The following is a 25,335-nucleotide window of genomic DNA, read 5'->3' as shown; positions in this document are numbered from 1 at the left end:
GATGTCTGCTGGGCATGGGATCTCTGGGAGCAGGAGTTTTGGTTCTTGAGAACAAGCAGATGTGCGTGCTCTGGTATTCTAAAATCACAGTATGTGCTTTTAATAGAGGAGCCATCTTTCCAGACTCTGGCCATAATTTCTATGTGATAAATTTGGGGGAAAATATACTTCCTGATAGAATGCTAATATACTGATCTAAGAATAGGCATGGTGGTTTCATAGCACTGTAAATGTTGCACAAAACAATAAAAATTAATTTTTCTATAACCTTGTCACTCAACGAATGTGAAATCCCCTCTCAGTGCTACAAGTGTGTTCTTCCCCAGTATGCTAAGTTCATTCATGTACTCATTCCCCAAATAGCAATAATAATAACTAACTAGTATGTAGTTGGTAAGAATTATAATGCTGCGTTTATAATTTAGTCCAGTATACTCATTTAAAACACCTTCAGTATGAATAAAAAAATCTTAATAAAACAAATTACACAAAAAGACCTTCAGTAAACAGTGGTCAGAATGGCCAGTACATTGTTGTGTTTATTTGTATTTTCTTACCTTTCACCAAACACTGAATGTGTCTCAATGACAGGAAATATGTATCCTGCTTTCAGAATCCCTCTAACATAATACCTCTTGATTTAATTAATCTCTGCTCTCATTAATTACTCTATCAAGCTATTTTCTGATTATATCCAACACATGCTTGAAATTTGTGTGACAAAGAAGCCACCTGTGCTGACTCAAATGTAAATGCATCTCCTCTTGATAATATCACTGATCTGGGGAGTAATCACAGGTACAACCTATGTCTGCAATTGTCATTAAACTCTTGTCTGGCACTCTGCGTATTCCACAGAGGGAAAGAAAGTTATCAGTAGGACTGTGGTCCAAACAATAATGTCCATATTTTGTTATGAGAAATGTTACACCTGAGGTAAGACATTATTATTTAATGTTACCACATTGTTTGGACACCAAGGTGAAGTACAGAGAGAAAATTATTTCCACCAACAGTATTCCTTGTTGAAAGAGAAACTAGGATAGCTACCTCTGAACTAAGTGCCTGTACATTGAGTTTTATCACTCTCAACACCAAACACTGAGCAGACTTTCTCCTTATTCAACACCATATCTTAATCCTTTGAAGGTCACTGCTCTCCAACACATATTAATCCATCTTGATGAGATTGAGAAATGTTTGTATATATGGATCAGCACATCCATAGAACTCAGGAACCTCTCTCCCACCTATTAAAACTGTCTGTGTCTCACTTCTTGGCAGTCTTCTTGAGAACAAGATTTATATCTGACCAACATTACCACAGACATACAGTGGGATGTTCCTAAGGCAAAGTAGAATGGTGGATTTACTCAGAACAAAAGGATATCTTATAGATTCAAGAGCAAGGGACACATCAAGGTCGTGGAAATGGACTACAACCCTGAACTGCAAGATCCTTTGCACCCTCCATCTCTGCTCCTTTCCTATCTAATTGATCTGTTCTCACCTGAAGCAAATATCTTCTTCTAGGGACATGTGGCTGTCATTTGCATGTCTTAAGCTTACAATTCCATTTAAAAAGACAAAAAACAGACAAACACAAAACCAAGCAGTGTTGGTTGAGGTTGACCTCAGCTTTCTTACTTCAACTTACTAGGCAAGACAGTTTGATTGGGAAGTGTTCACCTCTGTTACATTCATTCAAAACTGTGCACTAGGATCTAGAAAAAAAATGATGATTAAATAGAATTTGTATAAAAGTGTCAAAGTCATGAGTTCATGACAATTCACCCTCTACAAAACCCAGAGCAATGTCCCCTTTTCAAAAATACATTAGTAACTCTGATTGGAAGAGATGAAATGATATGAATTTTCTTCTGATACTTAGAATCCTTTAAGTGAAGACATTTATTCACAAGGACATCCACTCACAGCTTGATTTTACATTTCCTAAAATGTATCCACAAGCCAAGCATACACTGAGAAATAACATTCAAACTAGAAGGGTTTAGGAGCTGCTACTACATCAGGGTTAAAGAAATGTTGGTGAATTCTGATCAAACCTGAAAATATCCCTAAGTGAGCATGAGGTTTGTTATCAAAATTTGAAAATATTTTTAAAATATCAATTAAATATTATTCCTATATGTCCAGAAAACTATTTTCTTTTTTAAAAATATATGGATTTATTTTTTGAAAATTTCATAGATGCATATGATATATCTTGATATCTACCCCCCCATTTCAGCTCTAAGAATCTCTCCTCCAATTTCATGTCCTCTAAAAACAAACAAACAAAAACAAAAAAGCAAAACAACAAAAACAAATTAGTCATTTAAGCCCATATGGCCATGAATGTCAGGTCATCCATGAAGCATGCGTAACCTACCAGTAGCCATAACCCCAATGAAAAGTAACTTCATTCTCCAGCAATCATCACCTACCAGGTGCTTCTCAACAAGGGAAAAAGTCTCAGAAATTCTTCTGTGATGAAAATTTTAATTGGCTTAAACTTGTGAAAGTCTTTTTTCAAGAAGGCTGTGTATGACTTTCTTACCCATAGACTTTGAACACACAGTGTCAAGTTTGAATTTTCCTCCATGGAACCAGCCTCAAATCCTATCAAGAGAACAATTTGTTATTCCCACAAACACTCTTGAAGGTATTGCACCAGTGGGCACATCTGCCTGCTAGGTTGATATTATATCATGCAGGATCCAGTAATGGGTAATACTGGCAGTGTCTTTTTTCCCGAGCGGCTTTCCAGCATGAAGAATACTATTCCTCAGGGAAAGAGCTTCCTGGTCAGTTCAAGACTGACTTATGTTGTGCAGCTGAAGTGTCTGACCTTCAGTAATAGAGTCTTGTCATCTAGTTATAGTGGGCCACTATGATAACAGCCTGTATTGCTGTGGCTACCTCTAGGAGCTCATTGACCAAAAATTCTTATATTAAATGCTTGCTCATACATTTATGACCAATGTTACTATGAGGTTTTGGTTTTCCTTCAAGCCCCTTTTAGATGTGCATCTGACCAGTCCTTCTTTCAAAATGTTATTGTTAATTTTCCTCCCTCAACTTTTAGGCAGTGGAAGAATCTGTGATCAGAAAGAAAATGAAATATAATTTTGGATAAATCCCTTTGGGTTGTTATATATGTTTGATTATATAAGTTTAGATGTTCAGCTTACAAAAAAAAACTTCTACTGCTGAGACATTTTTAGAGCAGAGTACAAAATGAAGATGGTAACCAGGCAACATGGTTCTTGTACTGTTATTAAAAATAAAATGTGTAGCTTCACCATGTAGAATAATTTTCTGGCCTTTGATGTGTTGTTTTTTCCCTTGGGAAAATAAGCAGATCTTATATGCTCAAATGATCAATAATTTTCCACTTAAAATTCATTATCTTGTTAGATTATGTTTGCTAGAGAATTTACACAGATAAACCAGTCGTGATAATTTGATGCAATTCTTTTAAAATGTGTTCAAAGATTTAGCATAAAAATTATGTAAGTCTTCACACAATCTATCACTCAAACAAAAATTCAATGCTTGGCCATTAAAATGATATCTGGCTTGAACGAACATGTAAATTTTCCAACCATCACTTAAAATTATAACAAATTTTTATACTATGAATAACATTTTCAAAAAAAACTATGTCAAAATGCAATCATCCATAACAAGCATTCATAATTTATGTACATGACTTGATATCATATCACAATAGATAATACATATATGTGCATAAAGAATCATATGTTCCAATTAGAAGATTTTGTCTTCTGTATCTCTGGTAGATTTTGTGCAGGTCTTCTAGGATTATGTATAAAAGATGCTTGAGTGGCTTAAATTGTGTAATCTTCTAGAGTATTGGATCATAAGTCTGCTTGTGTACCCACACCACCTGGGAAGTAAAAGGCTCATGCATTTGAACCACCAGCAGGTGCTCTAATTTAGTTGATGTGGTTTAGAGTCAAAGAATAGGTCAACTCTTTCTATAAATGCCACATATTATCCTAGGGTGTGCACAGGGACACAAACTGCTGCTCTAGATAAAGAATTCCTGCACATACCTCATGTAGATTAGAGGATGAGCCCTCAAAAGAATGACTCTGGGCAAGTTACTTTTTGTAGGTTGTTGAAAGGCTGTCCTCAGAGAGGCATCCAGAGATATAGGATCTTGGTAAACATACCTTTAAATATCTGAAGTCCACTCTTTATGAAAAGCAGACCTTGTTTCAGAGGTACCATGTGAAGCTACATAGGTAGCTGTTGATAATAAATATTATCTAGCTCATTCTTTGAGCAAAGCTCGGGACTGGAAACTTATAGATTTTTCTCTTTCTGGATATTGAACAAATAACAGCTAACATGGAGTATTTAAGTTCCAGAGACAGAAGACAGAAACATTGGTAGATATCTGGTTCATTTTTATTATTATTATTTAAAAATGTGTGTGTGTGTGTGTGTGTGTGTGTGTGTGTGTGTGTGTGTGTTAGGGGTTTCTGTGTGGGTATGTATACACGAGCATAAGAGTCAGTAGAGGAAGGATTCCTCTTCCGATACCCCTGGAACTGCATATTTTAGGCAGTTATGTGCCACACATTATGGGTGTTGAGATTTTTAACATACAAGAACAATATGTGCTCTTAACCACTGAATCATCTCCCCAGCTTCCAAATCTTGATTTTTTTAAGACTGCCTATTGATTTCTTTATATAAGAAGGAGTGTATTTTAGTCCTCTTATCAATCTTGTTGTTGTCAAGAATGTTGAAAGAGGACATCCATTCTTGCAATTTTGTAGAAAAAAAAGTCTAGCTTTGAGTTGCAGGTGTACCACTAGAAACTCTGTCCTCCTGTCCTTATACGATTACAGTCTGTCCTTACACACTTGATGGTTCAGCAGTCACAGTCATAAATTATCCTGAGGTCTTTTGAGTTCTATAGGGAATAAAAATTATTATAAATAAGAATAATCCAGAACTACTAATTAATAAGCAATATTTGCAGCATACACTACTGTTCCTAGGCTTCTGAAAGTCAATCATGACCACCTATCACACTTATGAAGATAGTGAACAGACTATACAGGTGAAAGGACCGTGGCCTTTGTCTTATAATTTTTCAAGAGTTGATAACAGATTAAAATTCAAAAGAACATAGAAAGGTGCAACTTACACAAAATACACCCAACAAAAGCATTTAAACTGAATCTGTGAGTATAGTAAGTTATCTTAAGTGTATCACTATTAATTAAGGTACATATTTGAGTATAACATTTGTAAATAGTAAATTTGTAACAACAGTTTCTTGGAAACATACATTCTTACCAAAATAGCTCATCCATTCTTGTATTAAATTTAGCTTCCTGAAGACTTAAACTGAAGAAATCACAGTGGTAACACTGATTTTCAGGATTTATTATTCAAGTCTGCTATGCTAGTGGAAACTGCTATGCAGTTACATTAATATGCTTAATATGCACACTTTATATGCAGTAATGAATTATTAATAGATTGTATCTGTGAAATGTTTGCATAGAAACCAAAATTACCTTGTCTTAGAGAATGACCATTCTACAAAGTTTTAATACTTGCAGAAGCCTGAATATTATATGGAATCTGCAGGTAATGTTATAAAAAATACCCATATACAGCCCTACCCACCTTCTTCTTCTCTCCCTACATGTGATTGTTTCATATACAGAATCAATAAGTGCATAAGCAAAGACTAAAGAAATGAAATTGTGTCATTTGTGAAAACATGAATTAAAGGTCATTGTGTTAGTTGAAGTTAGCCATACAGTGATTTCAGTTATGCATGTATTATTCAAGGGTTACTATTTTGCTAATTGAAACCAGAATGATGATCATCTCACCAGACACTAGGAATGGGTGCACTTTTCTTAGAATAATGTTGTGTATCTTACTCTATCTGCCTCATCCATAAACATTTCCCATGGAACGGTTTGTTCTTTGTGGAATAACTTCCATTGCAATAATTCTTGTTTGTTCAAAAATCATGGCTGCTTGCCACCAGTCTCATCAAAAGACATAGTCAAAGAATTTCTAGGTGCACTCTGTCTAGCTTTATCCCATGAGGTCATCCAAAGTGATTTATATTTCTTTAACTTAATTTACTTTAGTTCAACTTTACTGAAATGCAAATTAGAAAGTCAGATATTAGTTTGGTGCAGACTATGGCCTCTAGGCCTGAAAGTCAAGACAGGAATATGCAGGCATGGGTGGAATGCAGGAATATGCAAGAAGGGAGGCATGACAATAAAACTCTACATAGTACCTGAGTCAAAGATGCAGGACACACCCACCCCTACCAGTTCCTTTAACCATGTGATTAACAGTCATCCTCTAAGACAGTTCCCAAATCACTGACTCTCATTCAGAGTTGTCTACCTGAGGTTTCCCAATATATCTTGGGGGTTAGATGATGTTTAATTCCTGAAATAGGATGAGATCACATCCGTAACCCCCAACAAGTTGATGACTGTTAGATGATTGTAAGAGGAGCTTTGTTTCGCTATAGACGTGAAAGGCTACCTTATTCTCCAATACATTATATTCCCATACCTACCTGTGATCTTATTGTCATGTTTTGGAGGTGTGGTCTCCTTTCTTCTGTGTCATGTCCTCTCCTCTTTTATCCAAGGGAATTTAGAATTGCTTAATCATAGAATTTTTAGTATGGTTAACTCTCCTCTTTCTTTCTGTCCTCCCACCCTCAAGGAATCATGGATAATTCTTCTTTTTTTTTCTCAGAAAATTATGGCCTTTGTATATTTTCCCATATGAATTGTAAAGTAGCTGATATTTGTGTTTATTTTTTGTGTGTAGCTATTTCAACTCTGGATTTCTACTCCATCTTCTAACGAGTTGTTATCTGGATGTATAAATATGGATGACTATCTTGATCCTTTCCTAAGTTCCTTGTTTTTATTGGTTTAGTCATGTACTTCATTGTGGTGGTATTGAGTTCCCCAAAATATTGTGCACCCTAATAAACCTATCTGGGGTTTAGATAGGTTTATTTAGAGACAGAACAGCCACTAGATACAAAGCCTAGAAAATTGTGGCACTCACACATTTAATCCTAGCATTCTAGAGGTAGAAATCCCTCTAGATCTCTGTGAGTTCAAGGCCACATTGGAAACAGCCAGGCATGGTGATAAATGCCTTTAATCCCAAGAAATGAGCCTTTAATCCCAAGGAGTGATGGCAAAAGCAGAAAGATATATAAGGCATGAAGACTAGAAACTAGCAGCATTTGGCTGATTAAGCTTTCAGGCTTTCGAGCAGCAGTTCAGCTGAGATTCATTCTGGATGAGGACTCAGAGGCATCCAGTCTGAGGAAACAGGATCAGGGGAGGAATTGGTGAGGTGAAGTAGCTATGACTTGTTCTGTCTCTCTGATATTTTAGCGTTCACCCCAATACCTGGCCCAAGGTTTGATTTTATTAATAAGACTCTCTAAGATTCATGCTATACTTCATTCATGACATTTAATGATCTTTCTCAGTGCAATGGAGCTTAGACACAGCTCAGGACTCAGCATACATGCACTGAATGGAGAGAGATATACCTAACAATGGTAGAATATACCATATCCATCCTATAAATATAAGATGCCCAGATTGGTCTACTGATTTTCCAGAGGATCTGAGTTTCATTGTCAACCCTAAATGGCAGCTTAACTCTTGTTTACTGTGATGAGTACTGTGTTCTTTAAACATCAGCATGGGCTTCCTGAGCTGGAAGCAGGGCAGTAAGAAGAATTAATAGCCATTGCACTTGAGGTATAAAGTTCAATGCTCTGGTGTTGTGTGCCACTTGGACTGATGAGGATGTTCCTCTGAAAGTGATGTACTACTGGAGTTGAAAACCTAGTAGCCTTAGCTGCTGTATATTTCAGGTGTATTAGATGGCATGTAAAGCTTTCTTCTGCTCTGTGACCTGCTAATAACACCTGCTAATATTCCTCATATCACCCTCTAGTGAGCCCTTCCTTTGCCTGTCGACTAGAAGGTCCACCTACAAATCATGTCCCCAGGATGAATCACGCATCTATTAAGTTATACTCCACAGATTCCAGGTGGTAACTGAGAATCATTTCCTCATTTCAAAGAGGACAGAACCAGCTAGAACTGTTTGTAATGCCTGTTGAAGCTCCACTCCTTCTCCCTCATGTTTGGAATTAACTTCTCAAATGATGGCAGTTCTGCTGAACATGTACCAGTGAGACACTGCTTTAGACTAGCCTAGAATGGAATTTAGAAAATGAAATGTATCTGCTCAACCAAAGGAATAAGTTCACACTAAGAATTCCATCTGCTTCATGTAAAAGAATGATAGTTTTCCTTTAACAAAACTTTAATTATGTTTCCTTTGAATCAAAACTGTGGGACTTGGTGCCTTGGGTTATATTTCAAAACTCTGGTAATGTTCTTAATTGTATTGATATATGTTAAGATCATTTTTCTTCTGAAATTTAACGGAGATAGGGAGAAGTCATTTCTCACAGGAGCAGAGGGAGGGAGATGGAGAAGGAAGGAGCCCTGTTATTAGCTATTCTAATGTCTGATTCTATCCCTAAGTCTCTGCCCCACCTGGGTCACATTTTTTATGAAGTGCCCTGTTTCTAATGGAAGATAGGGAAAATCTTCAGGTTTCTGAAACTGTAGTGACAGACTATGGGTAGGGACTTAAATGCTTAGGCAGGGAGGCTGTGCCCCACTTCGATGTCAGAAACACTTTATCTGTTAGTAAGCATCACTACAAAGTGCACCTCACTGGAAGGGATTCCAAGTGTACTCTCAGGCACCGTAAATATATGGCTGTAATAAGATGCTTTTCAAACCTTGGAGGTCTCACATGTGGATACTTTCCTTCTTTCTGAATGGAAATAAATAGAGGGAACTAACAAGAATCCATTTTTCTTCCCCCATGAGCTGATAAAAGGAGGAACTGGGTTGTTAGGTTCTGTAAGAAGTCTGATTCAGACAAGCAAAACCAAGCATCAAGAAGAGCCTCAGTGGATGATACCATTTTGTCTATGCATCTGCTTTTTGGGTTTGTGTGAGAGGATCTGTTCTCTGAACCTGGGTTACCCCTTCACTGTCAAACCACACAGCCATTGATTGATTTCCCAATTCTATCACCTGACCACATACATTGTTTATCTTCTGCTTGTACGGCATGGTATGTGGGTCACAGCAAACTCCATAGGACTTTTATAGATCTTTGGTAGGTATGGTAATTTCCAGAAGATGAGAGAGAAAACAAAAACCCAGTTTCCCCTCTTACTCAGTTAACCTGGGCTCCACTTCCCTGATCAGCTGTCCAAGTGATTATGACACTCACCAAAATATAAGCCTGTTGTGTAGCATATGTGACAGTTATGGCTGTAGACCAGGCACCCTGCTATCAAATTCTTCTGAGTCTTCATTTCTGACTTTAAAGTACAGCTCTGAGTAATACCCACTGCTTAGAGTTAATGTGACACCTAAAGAGAAAATGTATGTAAAATGCTTTCTGCCTTTGTCCCTGTAACCATTGGCACAATTTTTATGGCATATGGAAAAAGCTTTAAGTATTTGTTCGTATTTCCACCTTCTCCTATGATTCTTGGCCTTAAACTTCCTAAGTTTCTGTGTTCTTCCTACTATCACTGATGGCACTATGGAGAATGACAGTAGGAGATAGTGTCATCTTCATTTCTACAAGTAGACAAAAGGAAGATCAGCAATTCAAAGTGTGGACTTACTATGTTTCCATGACATAGTGACATTAGTGGACTTGGCATTCAAGCCTAGTCCAAGTGAGAGTCTGAGTCTGAACTTTCATTTCTTTGGCACCTTTATCCTCTTAAGACCTCATAGATTCATTGTAATATTTGAAGTTACCCATTCCAGAAGCAGCAGCTAGAGAATTATATAGTACTTGGACCCTTGAGTCTGTGCTAATGTGGATGTGCCATGAATAACATCAAAGTGACAGTCTTATTTACCTGTGGCCTCTCCTAAATCAATTTTATTTCCCCTTTGACTAGGAAGTCAATTTCATGATGGGACAACACCAAAAGAAAAAGGCCTTGAAATGTTACTCACTGACCAGCAGCTGAAATAGCCAAAAACACAGACTAGAGCATAATGGTTGACATTGGACATGCTGTATTTTTTTTCTAAGACTCTGATTTCTCATGTACCAAGTGAGAATAATGATAATAATTACTGCACAGCCATGTCTATACTAAGCATTTAAACCATCAGTTATTATCTGGAGATGACAAAATTTGTATATTGTATATCTGTAAATTCCCTTAATGCTACAACCAAATACCTGACCAAAGCAACTTAAAGAAGAACAGGTTCATGGAAGCTCACAGTTGGAGGGTACAGCCCATTATGACACAGAAAACACAGAAGCAGGTACTTGAGTAGGCAGTTTTTACAGTGTGGCCACAGAAACAGAGAGCAGTGAATGCTAGTATTTGGGCTTGCTTTTTTCTTTGTATTTTGTCCAGAACCCCAGTCCATGGAATGGTCCTGCCCACAGTTAAGGAGGGTCTTCCTACCTCAAGTAGTCTAATTAAAGAAATCCCCATTGCCCAGAGATTTGTCACCTAGATGAGTCAAGACCCTTAAGGTGACAATATTAATCATCACAGTCGAAGACATTTGTCCTTGGTTTAGCTCACTAGGAATGCAAAGCATTTTTTAATTTATTATAGCATTTCAAAGGTCTTCAGTGTGGATTTCACAGTGAAAATAGTGCTTGTAGACCACACTTCTCTATCACTTATTGAATTAGAGAGCTCCCTATAATTTATCATATATATATGTTTGTGTGTGTGTATGTATGTGTGTCTGTATTGTATGTGTATTTGATCTTCATCCGTCTATTCTATTGATGGACACAAATAAATAAATCCTCTAGTCTACAAAATATCACTGGTCCTTTTTTTTCTTTAATTTATTTACCATATGGAAGCAATTATCTCCATGAGTTCTGACCTTCTCATTTAACTCTGTTTAGGGTTTGATGCTTACTTCACATCCCGAACACTTGAAAACAACAGGAGAAATGTATGGTTTGCTGAATACTGGGAAGAAAACTTCAACTGCAAGTTGACAATTAGTGGGTCCAAAAAAGAAGACACAGATCGCAAATGCACAGGTAATTTCATTCCTGTTGTCCTCCTGTGACTTTACGTGGCCAGGACTGAGATGTCTGCATAGTTGACAGAAGGAAGCCTGGCTGGAGACAAATTGAAAAAGTAAATTGAATTTTACTAGATTGTTCAGAAAACAGAACAACAGTATAACTCTTGCAGGTCAAGGGAAAGAGAGACAAGAATGTGTTCTTTTCTGCCTGTCCATCTCACTGTAATTGGCATTTCCAGCGATACTTGGGATCTTGTTGCTTCAAACACTCCTGTTAATAAATATTAGCTCATGTTCTAGCCAGGAGAATGAAGTCTTTTTCACAAAAACAAAAGCCCCTAAGACATCCCAAACCAGGACCAGTGGCAACTGTTATTATCCATAGTATATCTGATTAAGTCTATAGAGTGCTTGAGTTTATAATTATGAACATTATTAATGGTTTTCACAATGTATAAGTGAAAGTCATTTGCTACTTAACATATGCTTAAAGTATTCACTGCTTCTCATATAAATCTTTTTTGAATTTGTTCCCAGTAAAAAGTGTGTTTATAAATAGGTAAAGGGGAAAGGAGACAATAGTTCATTTAGTCATTTACAGACACTTATTAAGTAATCTCCCTTCTGCTAAGCACCATTATAGCTGTGCTGGTCTCATGGTGAGCCAAGTAGTCTGGGACTCAGCTTTCACAAAGCATAGAATGTAGTATTGGAGTAGAAGAAGGACATTGAAATTGCTCCAGTGAACTTGTCATATAAACTAAAAGGTGTGAGCTTGGATTTCAAGGACATATAACAAAGGAATTTCAGTTGTGTTAATGGCATGAGCTTTTTTTTCCAAAGACTTCCTTGAGAAAATAATGCTTGTATCAGCATCTGTCAATGGATTCAACAACAGCTAATTTGTGAAGGAGAAAACTGGGTGAAAAGTCACTGAAAAAAATAACATGACATGGTTCTAAAGCAAGAGGATTAGTGCAACTCTGATGATACAATGAACCCTCCAAAGTGGTGAATGAGCAACAATCACCTTTGGGGAGAATATGGGGCAGTGAGGGAGAAAGAATGAGCTAAGGCAGGAGCTGCCAAAAGAAGAGCAAATACTGTTATGTTTGATCGAATTTGATATTGATTTGTATTTAATCTTGTAGCTGATCTTTAACTTGAGCACTGAATAACTGTGAAAGGCTTGAGTAGAGCCTAACTCTCCTCTCCAGTAACCTTTGACATTTGAAATGTAACTTTCCAGTATCCCAACACCCTACAGTGTGTACTCAGTGTGATCAGGCATACTGAGGACAAGGCAAAGGGAAAGCTAAGGCACTAAAGTTCTTATCATATGTGCATGAGTACCAAAGTTCAATTCCCAGACCTTACATTGGAGAAAAGGCAAAGGTATGGGGAAAAGCACTTAAATCCCAGCACTGGAGAGGCAGAGACAGAATCCTGAGGTTCTTTGACCAGCCCTCCTACCCTAATGGTTGATTCCCAGGTCAGTGAGAGGCTCTGTCTCAAAATACAGGAAGGATTGTGACTAAGGGGCAATGATTATGGCTAAGGGACCAAGACTGTCCTCTAGCCATTGCATGTACACATACATATGAGCACACATTCTCTCTCTCTCTCTCTCTCTCTCTCTCTCTCTCTCTCTCTCTCTCTCTCTCAAGTTTCTATAAAAATAAGATGTATGGTAAAGAGACCAGAATGAAAATATTGCTGCAAAATCAGTAGGACACATGTATTGGAGGCATTATGGTTAACTAGAATGTCAGAGTAACTGCATTCTCTGTTCAGACCACAATATGTAACAGCACAATGTTCTCAGAAACATGGTCTTTCTATTGTTGGAAAGAAAATGAATAAAATTGATTCAATGTTGACTAGACCTAGGTGACACAAAGCTTTCAAGTGGAAACTGAAAAAATTAGTTTGACATCTGGATAATTTGTCTGTAAGACAGGGAACACTCAAGTGTACGACAGTATGCAGATGATGGATGACAGTTTCCAGAGTGTTTCTGACATCCGATATTCTGTAGAATGGCTGGAGGTGGAATGGATTGTCAAAATGGAATTTAGGCTTGTTTCTATCTGAGGCCAAGACTTGTCCTTTTGGATGCTCTAACCCAGAATGTTCTATGGATAACTACATCTCAGTACTGAGCATAGTGAATTGAAGTTTATAAAAACAAAACAAACAACAACAACAACAACAAAAAATATGGCCAATCTACCAACAGAAATGGAAATAGTATTTATTTTGTGTCTTTCTGTTATACTCTTCTCAGGATCACATTTACTAAGTTACTGATGATGCAAAGTCATTCGCTTATTCTCTCTACATATATTCTTTTTTATGAGGCAATGATTTCTTTAGGGAAAGAACTAGTTACATGTTATTTAAAAATTATAATTATACATAAAATTGTGTTTACTAGAATGGTTTCCTCAGTAGGGGCTGAGTAACCTAACAGTGGCCATCTACACAGTCCAGACACTCAGAATCTGGTGTTTGCTTAGTAGGGTGACTCAGTAGTCCCAATCTAGGGACTTGGAAGGCTTAGAGAGCTGCTGGTCTTCAGTTCATATGGAAGTTCAAACGTGCTGGAATCTAATGTCCTCCCAGGATGGCAGCAGCAGCAGCAGCAGCAGCAGCAGCAGCAGCAGCAACAGCAGCAGAGCATGGATGTGTTCACTTAGGAAGAAACAAAGGCAGGCAACACTGCTTTTCCCTTTAACATCCTTCTATCTGGTCAGCTCCTTGGAAGGTGCTAAAAATGGTGATGGTGGGTCTTCCCCATTAGCAAATTCCTGGAAATCACCCCCAAAGACACATCAGAAGCATATTTCCTAGTAAATTTCAGAATCTAAATGTCACATTGACAATCAAGGATAATCATCACACCTCTTTTTAAAATTATCCATATTAGTAAGACATGGTCTTTTGAGTGGTTGTAGCTGGAGTTTTCCTGCCTTGCCCACAGTCAGGATAAATCTTTGTCACCCGCCAGTCCCACAGCCACTCAGACCCAACCAAGTAAACACAGAGACATATTGCTTACAAACTATATGGCCATGGCAGGCTTCTTGCTAACTGTTCTTATAGCTTAAATTAACCCATTTCCATAAAAATATACCTTGCCACGTGTGGCTTGTGGCTTACCGGCGTCTTCACATGCTGCTTGTCCTGGCGGCAGCTGGGAGTGACTCCTTCTGCCTTCCTGTCCTTTCTTTTCTCCTCTCTGTTAGTCCTGGCTATACTTCCTGCCTAGCCACGGGCCAATCAGTGTTTTATTTATTGACCAATCAGAGCAACACATTTGCCATACAGAACATCCCACAGCAAGTGGTAGCAAATATTATTTATGGTGGTATTTTATTTGTACTGAAATGTGATTTTCATTGTACATTAATAAATAAAGTTGCCCCGGGGTCAGAGCTATTAGAGCCATAGCAAGAGCATGGTGGTGGTGGTGGTGGTGGTGGTGGTGGTGGTGGTGGTGGTGGTGTCGGCGGTGGTGGTGGTGTCGGCGGCGGCGGCGGCAGCGGCGGTGCACGCCTTTAATCCCAGCACTTGGTAGAAGAGCTAGGAAGATCTCTGTGTGTCCAGGGATACAGCCAGCATCGGAGACATATGCCTTTAAGACCTGGAGGGCGGTACTTACAGGCAGTGATGAGGCAGTCATGTGTTTGGGTTTACAACCAATGAGAAGGTAGAACAGAAAGACTATTTAAAGACAGACACACAGGAAGTAGTTCTCTTTCGGGGAAGCTAGGAGCACTGAAGGAGGTAAGATTTTTAGCTCTGAGCTCTGACCTCTCAGCTTTCTCTTTTACATTGATTCTGTGTTTCTTATTTTAATAAGATGGTTGGTTACATCTACAATTATTACTATTGTTTTTAGTCTTCAAGCTTGTGCATATAAATACACAAGATAAGAAGGGTGTCATGAGTGGTTTTGTTTTTGTTCTTGTTTATTTTTTTCTTCCTTGCCCTTTCCTTTTCCAAGCCTGACTGAAGTCTTATGTTGCTTTGGTAGTATTTTCAAAACACTCCTTAAAATATCTTGACATTTAGACACACCCCAATTCTAGAAGTAGAAAGTGGTAGGAAAACATATGCTGACTGATAATCTAGAGTGAAAGATGAAATAATAGGAATAGGTTAGACGTGAGTCCTTAAAGCTATGATACAAACCAATTTTAATCATGGACATGGACAAGAGAAGGAAGCATCGGTGGGCTTCAGCATATGGAAGATAAAAAGGAAAGCTGCTTGATGACCAAGTTTTTAAACAGTAAAGAGAATGAATGTGTCAGAAAGAAGTAGGCACATGAGGAGACCATGGAATTATCAGTTTTACATTGTAAACATACAGCATAGAGACAGTAGATATTTTAACAGGAGGATTGAAAAAAAAAACAGCCTCTTTCATCCCTTCTTATGATTGTACTCTGATGAAAAATTGACTCTTCTTGGTTATCTGTTCTTTTGTTTTTGTTTTTGTTTTTTTAGATTTATTTATTTATTATGTATACAGCATGTATGACTGCAGGTCAGAAGAGGGCGCCAGATCTCATTACAGATGGTTGTGAGCCACCATGTGGGTGCTTGGAATTGAACTCAGGACCTCTGGAAGAGCAGTCAGTGCTCTTAACCTCTGAGACATCTCTCCAGCCCCACGGGAAGCCAAAACGCATTGCATGGTGGCCACATCTTGTATAGCTGTAGGTCATGAGTGAGAGATAAAGTCTGTGCTCTGTTTTCTTAAAGGGAGCAAGCTAAATTACTGTTGGTTCATGTAGTGACACTGAGCTGTCACCAGAGATGTATAATGCATATTTAACTTATTTAATGTATTTCATCTCATGTGTTCCTACTGTCACCAGAGTACAGGCAGTGCTGTGCCTGTACATCACCTGTGCTGCAGAGTACCAGTGAGGGCTGGTGCTGCTGTGGGCACTGTGGCTCCGTGTCTCTGGAGGTCCAAGGGGTGGGGAGAGCCTGAGTCTGCCAGGAAGTGTTTTGTTGTAGGTCAGTAACAGCTGTCCTGAGGAGGGACACTCTTTGTAGAGACAGTCAGCTCTGGGTTACCCGGGCTTCTGAACTGCTCTTCCCTCACTCTCCGCTGCTACTCATTCATCTAGAACACAGGCCAGGTCTGACCTGCCCTTCTCAGGACGAGTGAGTCAGGCTGCAAGAGGGTGACGGGTACAGAGGTGGGGAGGGAGAGCGTCTCAGCAAACCCATCTGCTGGTAATGAAGAGTCTTGACTGTGAATTAATTTCATGCCGTAAAAGACCAATCCAGTTCTGCTCAACTATGTAGCATCCTAAAAGAAGAAATTAAAATAAAGCCCCAAATTAAGAAAAAAAAAGAAAAGAAAAATTGACTCTTCTAAAAATTTAAAAGTAAACATGCTTAAAATACCATTTATTTTCCTTTGTACTGTGTAGCCTCTTAAGCTATAAGAAGGTATGTTTCTATGTTAGTTCTAGGCAGACCCACATGGGATCTGTCCTCTCATGTACTTCAGTAATGAGCAGCAAGACCTGGAGCATTTGAAGAAAGCAGATTGCTTTTCTAATGTTGTAATGAAAGCTTTGAGGTCACATACAGATAAAAGGGCTTTGAAAGAAAAAATAATAATTGTTGAAAAAAAATTAAGAAATAGAGAATATTTGCTCCTGTAGAATTTTGGGGGTTCTGGGGTACAGACATTCTTAATGTAAATATCCTGAGAAACTCTCTAACCACTTGTCCCATAAATTACTCACATTCATCTGACATAGCTGTAAGACAAGCAATACTTCATTGCTCCATATCTTTAAAATATTCCAAAGCTCTTGTATATATCCTGATATTTCTAACTACAAAAGCTAATTATCTTTCTCCTACCATCACTTGAAATTATTTTCTCTGCTACAAGCCAAACATTGGTAGCAAGTGATCTTGTACATGACTCCTTTGGGCTGACATCCTGGAAGAGAATGTGTGTAAAATGGTCCAGGCTTTTGCAGAAGGCAGAGTCCCCATATGATAGGAGTCAATGTCACTTGTGATATTTCATACTAGGGGTACATCATCCCATGGAGACAGTGTTAGAGCCACACACTAGGAAATAGAATCTACTAGACAATTTAATGAGAATCACATGTCCTTAATAAGCAGAAAGAGCATATGGATTGTGTTTACTAATTGTACATGTGGCTCCTTGTAGCATGAATCTTAAAAGTTCTTATTAATAAAAACAAACCTAGAGCCAGGTATTAGGTTAGGGTAAATGTTGAAAGATCAGAGAAGCAGAACAAGTCACAGCCACCTCACCTTACCAGTTCCTCAGTTGATCCTGTTTCCTCAGACTGAAAGCCTCTGTGTCCTCATCCAAATTTATCTCAGCTGAACTGCTGCTAGAAGCCTAAAAGCTTAACCAGCTCTAGTTCCTGGTCCTCACACCTTATATACCTTTCTGCTATCTGCCATCACTTCCTGTGATTAAAGGTGTGAGTCACCATGCCTGTCTGTTTTCAGTGTGGCTTTGAACTCGCAAAGATCCGGATGCCTCCCAAGTGAAAGGATTAAAGGCATGTGTGCCACCATTTTCTGGCCTCTATGTCTATCTAGTGGCTGTTCTGTCCTCTGACCCCAGATAAGTTTATTAGTATGCACAATAAATTGGGGGACATAATATATCACCATACCTCCTGATTCTAAGCCCACCAGCTGAGCAAGTTTCTGCCCCACCTGCAGGGCCACAACGGGTTCTCGACCACCCTAAGGAGGGAATGCAGAGACAGGAGATACAAAAGAAAATACACCAAGTCTAGATTCTGATCAAGGTGCAAGTTTATTTTCTCCAGAAGGGTTTATATAGTTCCTGCAGGGTGCGGGGAGCAAGAAGCTGTCATCTGCATAAGGTAGAGCAAGTTAATAAGATGTTTGTATAGGATGTTTACAGGGTGAAAGGGTCAAGGGCTCTGACTCAATGTCCTGTTGCTAGGCAACCTGACTGTAAGATGATCTAGTTCCCTGTCTTATCGGGGTCTGTATTTTTCCACTAACTAGAGATTCTGTCCTTGTCCCTAACAAGTTTCCCTTTGAGATGTGGCACAGTACTGCTAATATAGAGATCTGGTCCAAGTCTGATCATGCTGAGGATGATGGTTCTTTGGAAATGCTAAGAAGAGAAGGAAAATGAAACAATGTCCCAGGAGAAAAATAAAGGCCATCTTCAACTGGGGAAATGTTTGTACCCATACAGTTAATAGTTTTAGAATCAATGAAGACAGAGTCTACCATCAAAGCCTATCCATGAGTTTACCTAAGAAAGTTTGGACAGTATTGCTTAACTTTTCAAAGCCATTCTTCATGCTTGAAATGAGGAAGAAAAACTTCTGAAGCTGCAGTGGGGATTAAATTACATAATTCAAGTGTTAAATCTGAAGTGACTTGAGCACATGGTCCCAATTCAGTATGGCTAAAAATTACTCACCGTTCTGGATGAATGCAATTGTCTGTGAAGAATTCATGGTTATCCTATTTATGTGAGTTCTGAAGAAAAGAAGACTGTGTATAAAAGTTCAACAGGAAAATAAAACCAGAAATTTGACTAAATACAAAGGTATAGACAGGAGTATTTCATGGGGTGGTGTACATTCCATGATGCTGTACTGATGAGCTAAAATGTTTATGGACATGCACGAGACCATGCTAAGCTCTGAGTGGAATAGAAAAGTCAGTGTCAAAGGAAGTGCAGAACCATAACAGAGTTCACATCCAGGTATTGTCTGGCACTGAACTAGCCAGACTCCGCATTTCCCAGATTTTCACCCATTTTAATGGAGAAGTGGTGTATTTTCAAGGTCTCCCTCAAATGTATCTTTCCTATTCAGTACAAGGTTCCAGGAATCTGAACGTGTTTGCTGTGGCAGACATCAAAATATTTTCTGCCTGTTGTGTCTTGGGGTTCACACAAAAGATTTGTCTAACCAACATTACTGCTCTGATAGGTGCCCCTTATGCACACTGATTCATCAGAGTTACCTCCTCACTGAAAGGAAGAAGTTCAGTATTTAGGAATCCATGTGAAGGGCCAATTTTGCTGTTAGAGATTTGCAAACCTTTGGATATGAGAAAGGATAAGTAAGTGGATAGTACCCACCCCCACCCCTTGTAGCAACTCACTGTTTTTGTTGCTTGTGTTTTCTAGTCACATACTACAAAATTCAGTGTGATTTGCATCTTAAACTAATATTCACTGTGCAAATATAACAAAGGCTGAAGAGTAAACACTATTGAATGCCACTTTTTCTGTTTATTTTTTTAAAAGCATCTAACTGTGTGATCCTGGCTGGCCTGGTATTCTCATCGTAGTGCAAGATGTAGGCAGTTCTACCTCAGCCTCCTGAGTTCTTGGGTGATAGGTGTGACCCACCACATCTGGATTTGAATTTCCACAGTGTGTAGTCAGAACCCTTTAGCTGTGTTCTTCTCAAAACTAATGGTCTAAGTAAAATTTCTTTCCTTTAAAAGGTTGTTAATAAATAAGGTTAATGAATCAACCCTGTACACACTCTCATTCATATGATCTCATTCTTGATGTAACCCAATCACTATCTGTAGACTTTGTTAATAAAGCTATTTAGATAAAGGAATGACATTTAAGAAAACTAAGTGTGCTGAGAACATATATGCAGAAAGGATTTGTGACTGAACTAATTAGTTTTCTCTGTCATTTTCTCCTTTCATTCTGAGTTGACCTTTAATTTTCATGTAGATGTTTCATGGCAGCACCTAATTTATATGACATGATTTTTCAGAAAAGTCCATATCAAAATGTACATAGAGAAATAGTATCTAACTCTTTAATATTTCAAGAAGACTTGTTGAAGCTGTTTTAACAAGACACAATAGAAACATACTTTTACTCCTTCCTGATTTCTTCAGTAGACACTTGATATAAACTATGAGTTAGTCTTTATGCTCACAAATTTTAGAATTGTATGTTAATGTGGCTCCTTGATATTTAAGAACTTGACTTATCTCTAAACAATAGTTTGGTTGAAAGTCTTTACCTATCTACCTTCTACTTCTGTGGAAACTGGAAGCATGTCAGTTTGTTTTGATTTTTTATTTGTTTATTTATTTAATGGCAGATATTAAGAACTAAATATCTTTGGACCATCACATTAATATTAAGACATATAGCTTTCAACTTGGTGTAGCATTTTACAGCAATAGCTTAGATGACTGCCTGTGTGGTTTTGACAGATGAGGTGGCAGTTATCTTAGCATTCTGTTACTCTCTAAATTGAAATGAGATGAATGTCACATGAAAAATCCTCACTGGTCTTAGAAAACCTCTAAATCCTTTTGAAAACATGGAGTACTGAGTAAGTCTTATGTGTGTACATAAAAGATGAGTATGTCTCCAGACTTTGGATTCCCATGTATAATAAATAGTCAGAATCATAATTTAGTTCTGCATTAAATCATATCAGCTACTATGACAATTCTTTGTGTTGGAGGGGGGGGTGCATGTGTATATGTGTTACATGCTTGTAGAAGTGAAAGAGCAATGTCGTGGATCTTCCCCAAAGGCTCTTCTCTAATTTTTGAGACTGGGTCACTAAATGAACCTAGCACACACTTATTGGCTTCACTGATTGGAGTGAGCACAAAAGATTTATTTTTCTCTACCACTCAAGTGCTTGTGTGACACAACTCTGTATGACCACACACACACACACACACACACACATATATATATATATATATATATATATATATATATATATATTCCACTTATATGTTGGAGATCTGAACTCAGGTCCTCATGCTAGCAGCAGGCACTACCTACTAAACTATCCCTGAAGCTTGTGTCCTGCTAATTTTATACCTTTAATTTCCATTCATTTATATATTAAGGTATATTTTCTTGTATTATTTTAGTGACAATAAAGTTTTTTAAAAGTGGTTTTAAGAACAACAATTCAATTAACATCTTCCTGTGGTAGCATCTTATCAGATGTGCCCATGGTCAAGTATTCCATGGATGGATCAGAGAGACGAGACGAGAAGCTGGCATAAAAGCAGTTATACATGAGTCCTTGCAGATCATCACTGAGCAACAGTGATGAATCTCTATCAATATGATCTTGAGTGTACTAAATACTTTAGATTCCTTTCCATGCTTTGCTTTTGTTCTTACATCTCAATTTCAGTGATCCATAGGAAAAAATAGCCCCTCTCTGTATTCCTTGTTTCCTCTGAAGACTGGAATTTTCCCATGACTGCTATCTATCCACAAAGCAGACTCTAAATCTATGTTATCTGTTTCTACCCTTGGTAAGGGAGCCATGATAGCTGGATTTTTGGTGTGAATACTCAGGTCTGGATTCTATCTTACCAGGCCCCACTCTGATTTTGAACACTTCAAAAACCTTCACAGGACTATTTAGGGGAAGTTGAAGAGATTTTCAGGGACATATGCCAACTCTGAAGATCATGCATCTCCTCAGCCATTCATTTCTCATTGTCCAGTAACAAATATTTTTATAGAAGCTGGGGGGAAGTAGACCACCTAGACTCCAGTTGGGTCTGCATAAATCCGTGGGATATAATTTACATCCTGAAACCTTAACAGATTCAACTTTGAAGATCTGAAACTGTAATACACACTGGCTTTTAAAATGTTGAAGTCTCTCTCTCTCTCTCTCTCTCTCTCTCTCTCTCTCTCTCTCTCTCACACACACACACACACACACACACACACACATACACACATTCTTCTTCTGTAACACGAATCTTAAAAGGTCTTATTAAATTAAAAAAAAAAACACAGAGCCAAATATAGGGGTGAAAGCCTAAGAGATAAGGGAAATAGTGAGAGCCACCAACCACCTTACCTAACCTGCTCTGTAGCTTCCAATTGCCATGACTTCATGTCTACCCAGACTTTTATTGCCTTGCTGTTCTGGCCTCTCATTGGCTCTTAGCCAAACTACCTCACTTCCTTGTCACTGCCTGTCTGTACAGACCTCCAGGTCTCTATGGTTGGTACTGAGATTAAAGGTGTGTGTCACCACACTTGACTCTGTTCCCTAGCATGGCCTTGAACACAGAGACCCTGCCTGCCATGTGATCGGATTAAGGGTGTGTGCTACCACTACCTTACTTTTGTGTTCACTTAAAATGGCTTGCTATTTCCTCTAATCTCCAGGCAAATTTTATTTATTAACATACAAATAAAATATCACCACATTCTTCTCTTGTGTTCTGTGATATTCACCCTTCCCAAAAGAGTTGAGCTGAGAATCTAGTATAGAAAAAAAGGAAAGAAGAATAAAAAGTGCACACACAAATATAACACAGTATTGTATTAAAATATGACATTGTGACACCAACCAAAGTAGAACTGAGGTAGGAAAGTAAGACTACAGCAGGCTATTATCTTCAATAAACAACAGGACCACTGCTCCAGACTTAGGGGATTGCTTTCCTAGATGCTGGGAGTCAGGCTAGCCGTCTCTATTCTTGGGAAACAGATGGTTATAAATGTATTTTCACAGAGCAAATGAACTCTGCCTTCTTCAACCAGCACCAAACAACCTGAGAAGGGGTCATTGTTAAGTGCCATTTTGATTCCTGTTACTGTCTCCAAATTCCTCAGGTCACATTGTACATCAAAGTATCCAGAGGTATTGTATTTAATTCTGTAGAGAATCCAAGCAGTGGAGGGACCCTGCATTCAAACTATGGAAGCATCCAAACAAAACGCCTTCCGTTGGTGCTAGGAGCCATAATTACTTGAGATGTGTTATTTTTTTTTTTCTCGTGAATTCTAGTATGCAATGGCTTTAAATGTGGGAATTATAGCTCTTCCATATTTGGAAAGTCTGTCAGGCTAGAGTGTTAATGAAAAGGAATTCTTGATCTAGGGGAATTAATACCCATGAATCTCCTAGCAACAGTCTGTAAACAAAGTGCCTCTTATGAGCAACCTAAGTGTTATAAATAGGATACTTTGAGTTGTTTTAGTAGGCATAAGAACGGGCTCTTGAATGACTTACCAAGTGTCATTAAGATAGTTGGAATGGAATATAGCCTTCCTCAGGAAGAACTTCTGGTAATAGAGGTTGTCATCTACCCATTCCTGTCCTCAGGGAGAAATATGGACACTAAAAGCATTTTAGGATTTTACAGTGTATGCAACATCATATTCATTTTATAGAGAATAAAGCTGTTCTCACAAAATAAATATAAATGTAAACCACATATAAAATCCCAGATACAAACTTTTTAGAGCTACTCTTAACATTGCCAGTCTCTTTGCAGGAACAGGAGATCTATGGAGGCAGGCAGATACTTGGAGGGTTTTGGCTCTCCTGGTCCTCAGGGGTTACTTATAGGAGCATTGGTGAGGTATTACTAACAGGGCCATGGCCAACTCAAATGTAACTACATTATTGAAAGCCCACCTTAGCAGAGGGGAAGACACATGAAAGCTTGAACCTAGGAGCTCTCTGCAGTACAAAAGGTTGGAAAGTTTCTCCTTACTGCTTATCTAATTTTAGAGAGGAAGCAACTTTCTGAAGCTATCTGTTTCATATACTTCCTGAGAGTTGTGTTAATCACTTGAGTCCTAAGAAGCTTCCTGTCATAACTTTATCCCTCTTGGATGCAAGATCACAATTTAGAGGAAATTGCTGAATAACACTAAACTCCAAGCTTAAAGAAACCAGGCACTTAGATCTCTTGAGTGTCCCCAGTTTCATTCATATCTTCAATCTCAGGTCATTATATGGTTTAAAGTAGCAATCAGTAAATTATTGTAAAAATAACTTATTTTCTATGCTGAATAGTAAATCTGCCTGGCATGAAATATTTCAATGCAATGGGTCAGATGGGAAGAACAAAACAGAAAGAAATGAAGTGGTACTGTTATTCTGCAGATCTTCATTTAACTCTAGCTTCTGAAAGGAGTTCAGTGCTAAAGACTTACCCATAGTGTCTCTCACTCAATGACTGAATAATGAGAAAATATGACCAAACTGGAAAAATTGGCTGTCTTTGAAACACAGGTATCATCTCTCTCTCTGAGAGAGAGAGAGAGAGAGAGAGAGAGAGAGAGAGAGAGAGAGAGAGAGAGAGAGATTGCAAATGCCATCCATTCCATGAGTGTACTCCACAACTGCCCTCCTCTTCACACAGCCCATAGGATGGTTTGACTCTTGCTCTTCTTCTAATTTTAACATTAGTGTGTGTATATTTTTCTACTAAGACACATAGCTGAACCTGGCTCTCTCATGGTGTCACTGAAGCTTTTGGTCCTGGCTTGTCAATCCTAGGAAGAAGCATGCACATAGCCCTGTGGAAAACTTACAATGTTAGCACTAGCTAGGGCCAAAGTTCTGGGACTCTCATGGTAGCCTAATAGGAGTTTCAATAAAAACATACTTTAAAAAAAATGACAGCATGAATACCCCAAGATGGCTTTGAATTTGCTAAGTAACCTAGGCTGGCCTCAAACTTGAAATCATCTTCCCTTCCAAGAATTGCCGTTATGGGTCACCAGTTCAGTTCTGTGTACTTTTTAATAGTTTTTCCTGTAATCTTGCATATCATAAACAGTCTACCTGTTGTTCTTGCATATTAAAAATATCGTACCTATTGTTAGTTTACTTGAGTGTTACATAAAGTCCTATGCTTTGATTTTTCACAACTTGTGGACTCTCCACTTTTCTAATAGTGAGTTTATATAAAACATATCAGAAGATACCTTAAGAACCTATCCCTCTTCTTTCCATGGCACAGTTCCCTTGCACTCATTTTTAGAAACAGTGAAATTAAGTAAAGAATGAGGATTTTGAAGCCCAGATATCTCAGAGCAGGTTTGGTTCCTGCTTCATAGCAGCCTTGAAGCATGAAGCAAGTGTTAAAATGCTCTGATAATGCTAATTGTCTGAAAGGGTTTCATTTTGATTTGTACTTTGAGGAGAATCTCTGAGTGAGTTAGATTGTATAAAGTGTTGAATGCAATGCCAAAGACACAGGAAGCTTTGATAAGTGTTAGCAAGAGGTGCATTATCCATTTGTATCATTACTAATTCAGGGAGGATAAACAGTTTTTGGACAATTGAAATATATC

At 38.2% G+C, this 25,335-nt stretch overlaps 1 protein-coding gene across 1 annotated transcript in view; it reads left to right on the top strand.

Moving 5' to 3' along the window:
* Positions 1-11,054: 11,054 nt before the first annotated feature.
* The window catches only part of Grm7 (glutamate metabotropic receptor 7), a gene marked incomplete at its 5' end in the record, with an annotated part of 311,121 nt that continues 296,840 nt past the window's right edge, over positions 11,055-25,335 (top strand). Inside the window, one exon of the mRNA XM_037204288.1 lies at positions 11,055-11,199. Within this exon, the coding sequence (XP_037060183.1) occupies positions 11,055-11,199 (145 nt within the window). The remainder of the gene's footprint in view (positions 11,200-25,335) is intronic.

This window comes from Peromyscus leucopus, chromosome 3 (genome assembly GCF_004664715.2).
Source record: "Peromyscus leucopus breed LL Stock chromosome 3, UCI_PerLeu_2.1, whole genome shotgun sequence".
NCBI classification, from domain to species: Eukaryota; Metazoa; Chordata; class Mammalia; order Rodentia; family Cricetidae; genus Peromyscus; species Peromyscus leucopus.
Note: the sequence above shows the minus strand (reverse complement) of the source record. Positions and strands in the feature narration are given on the sequence as shown.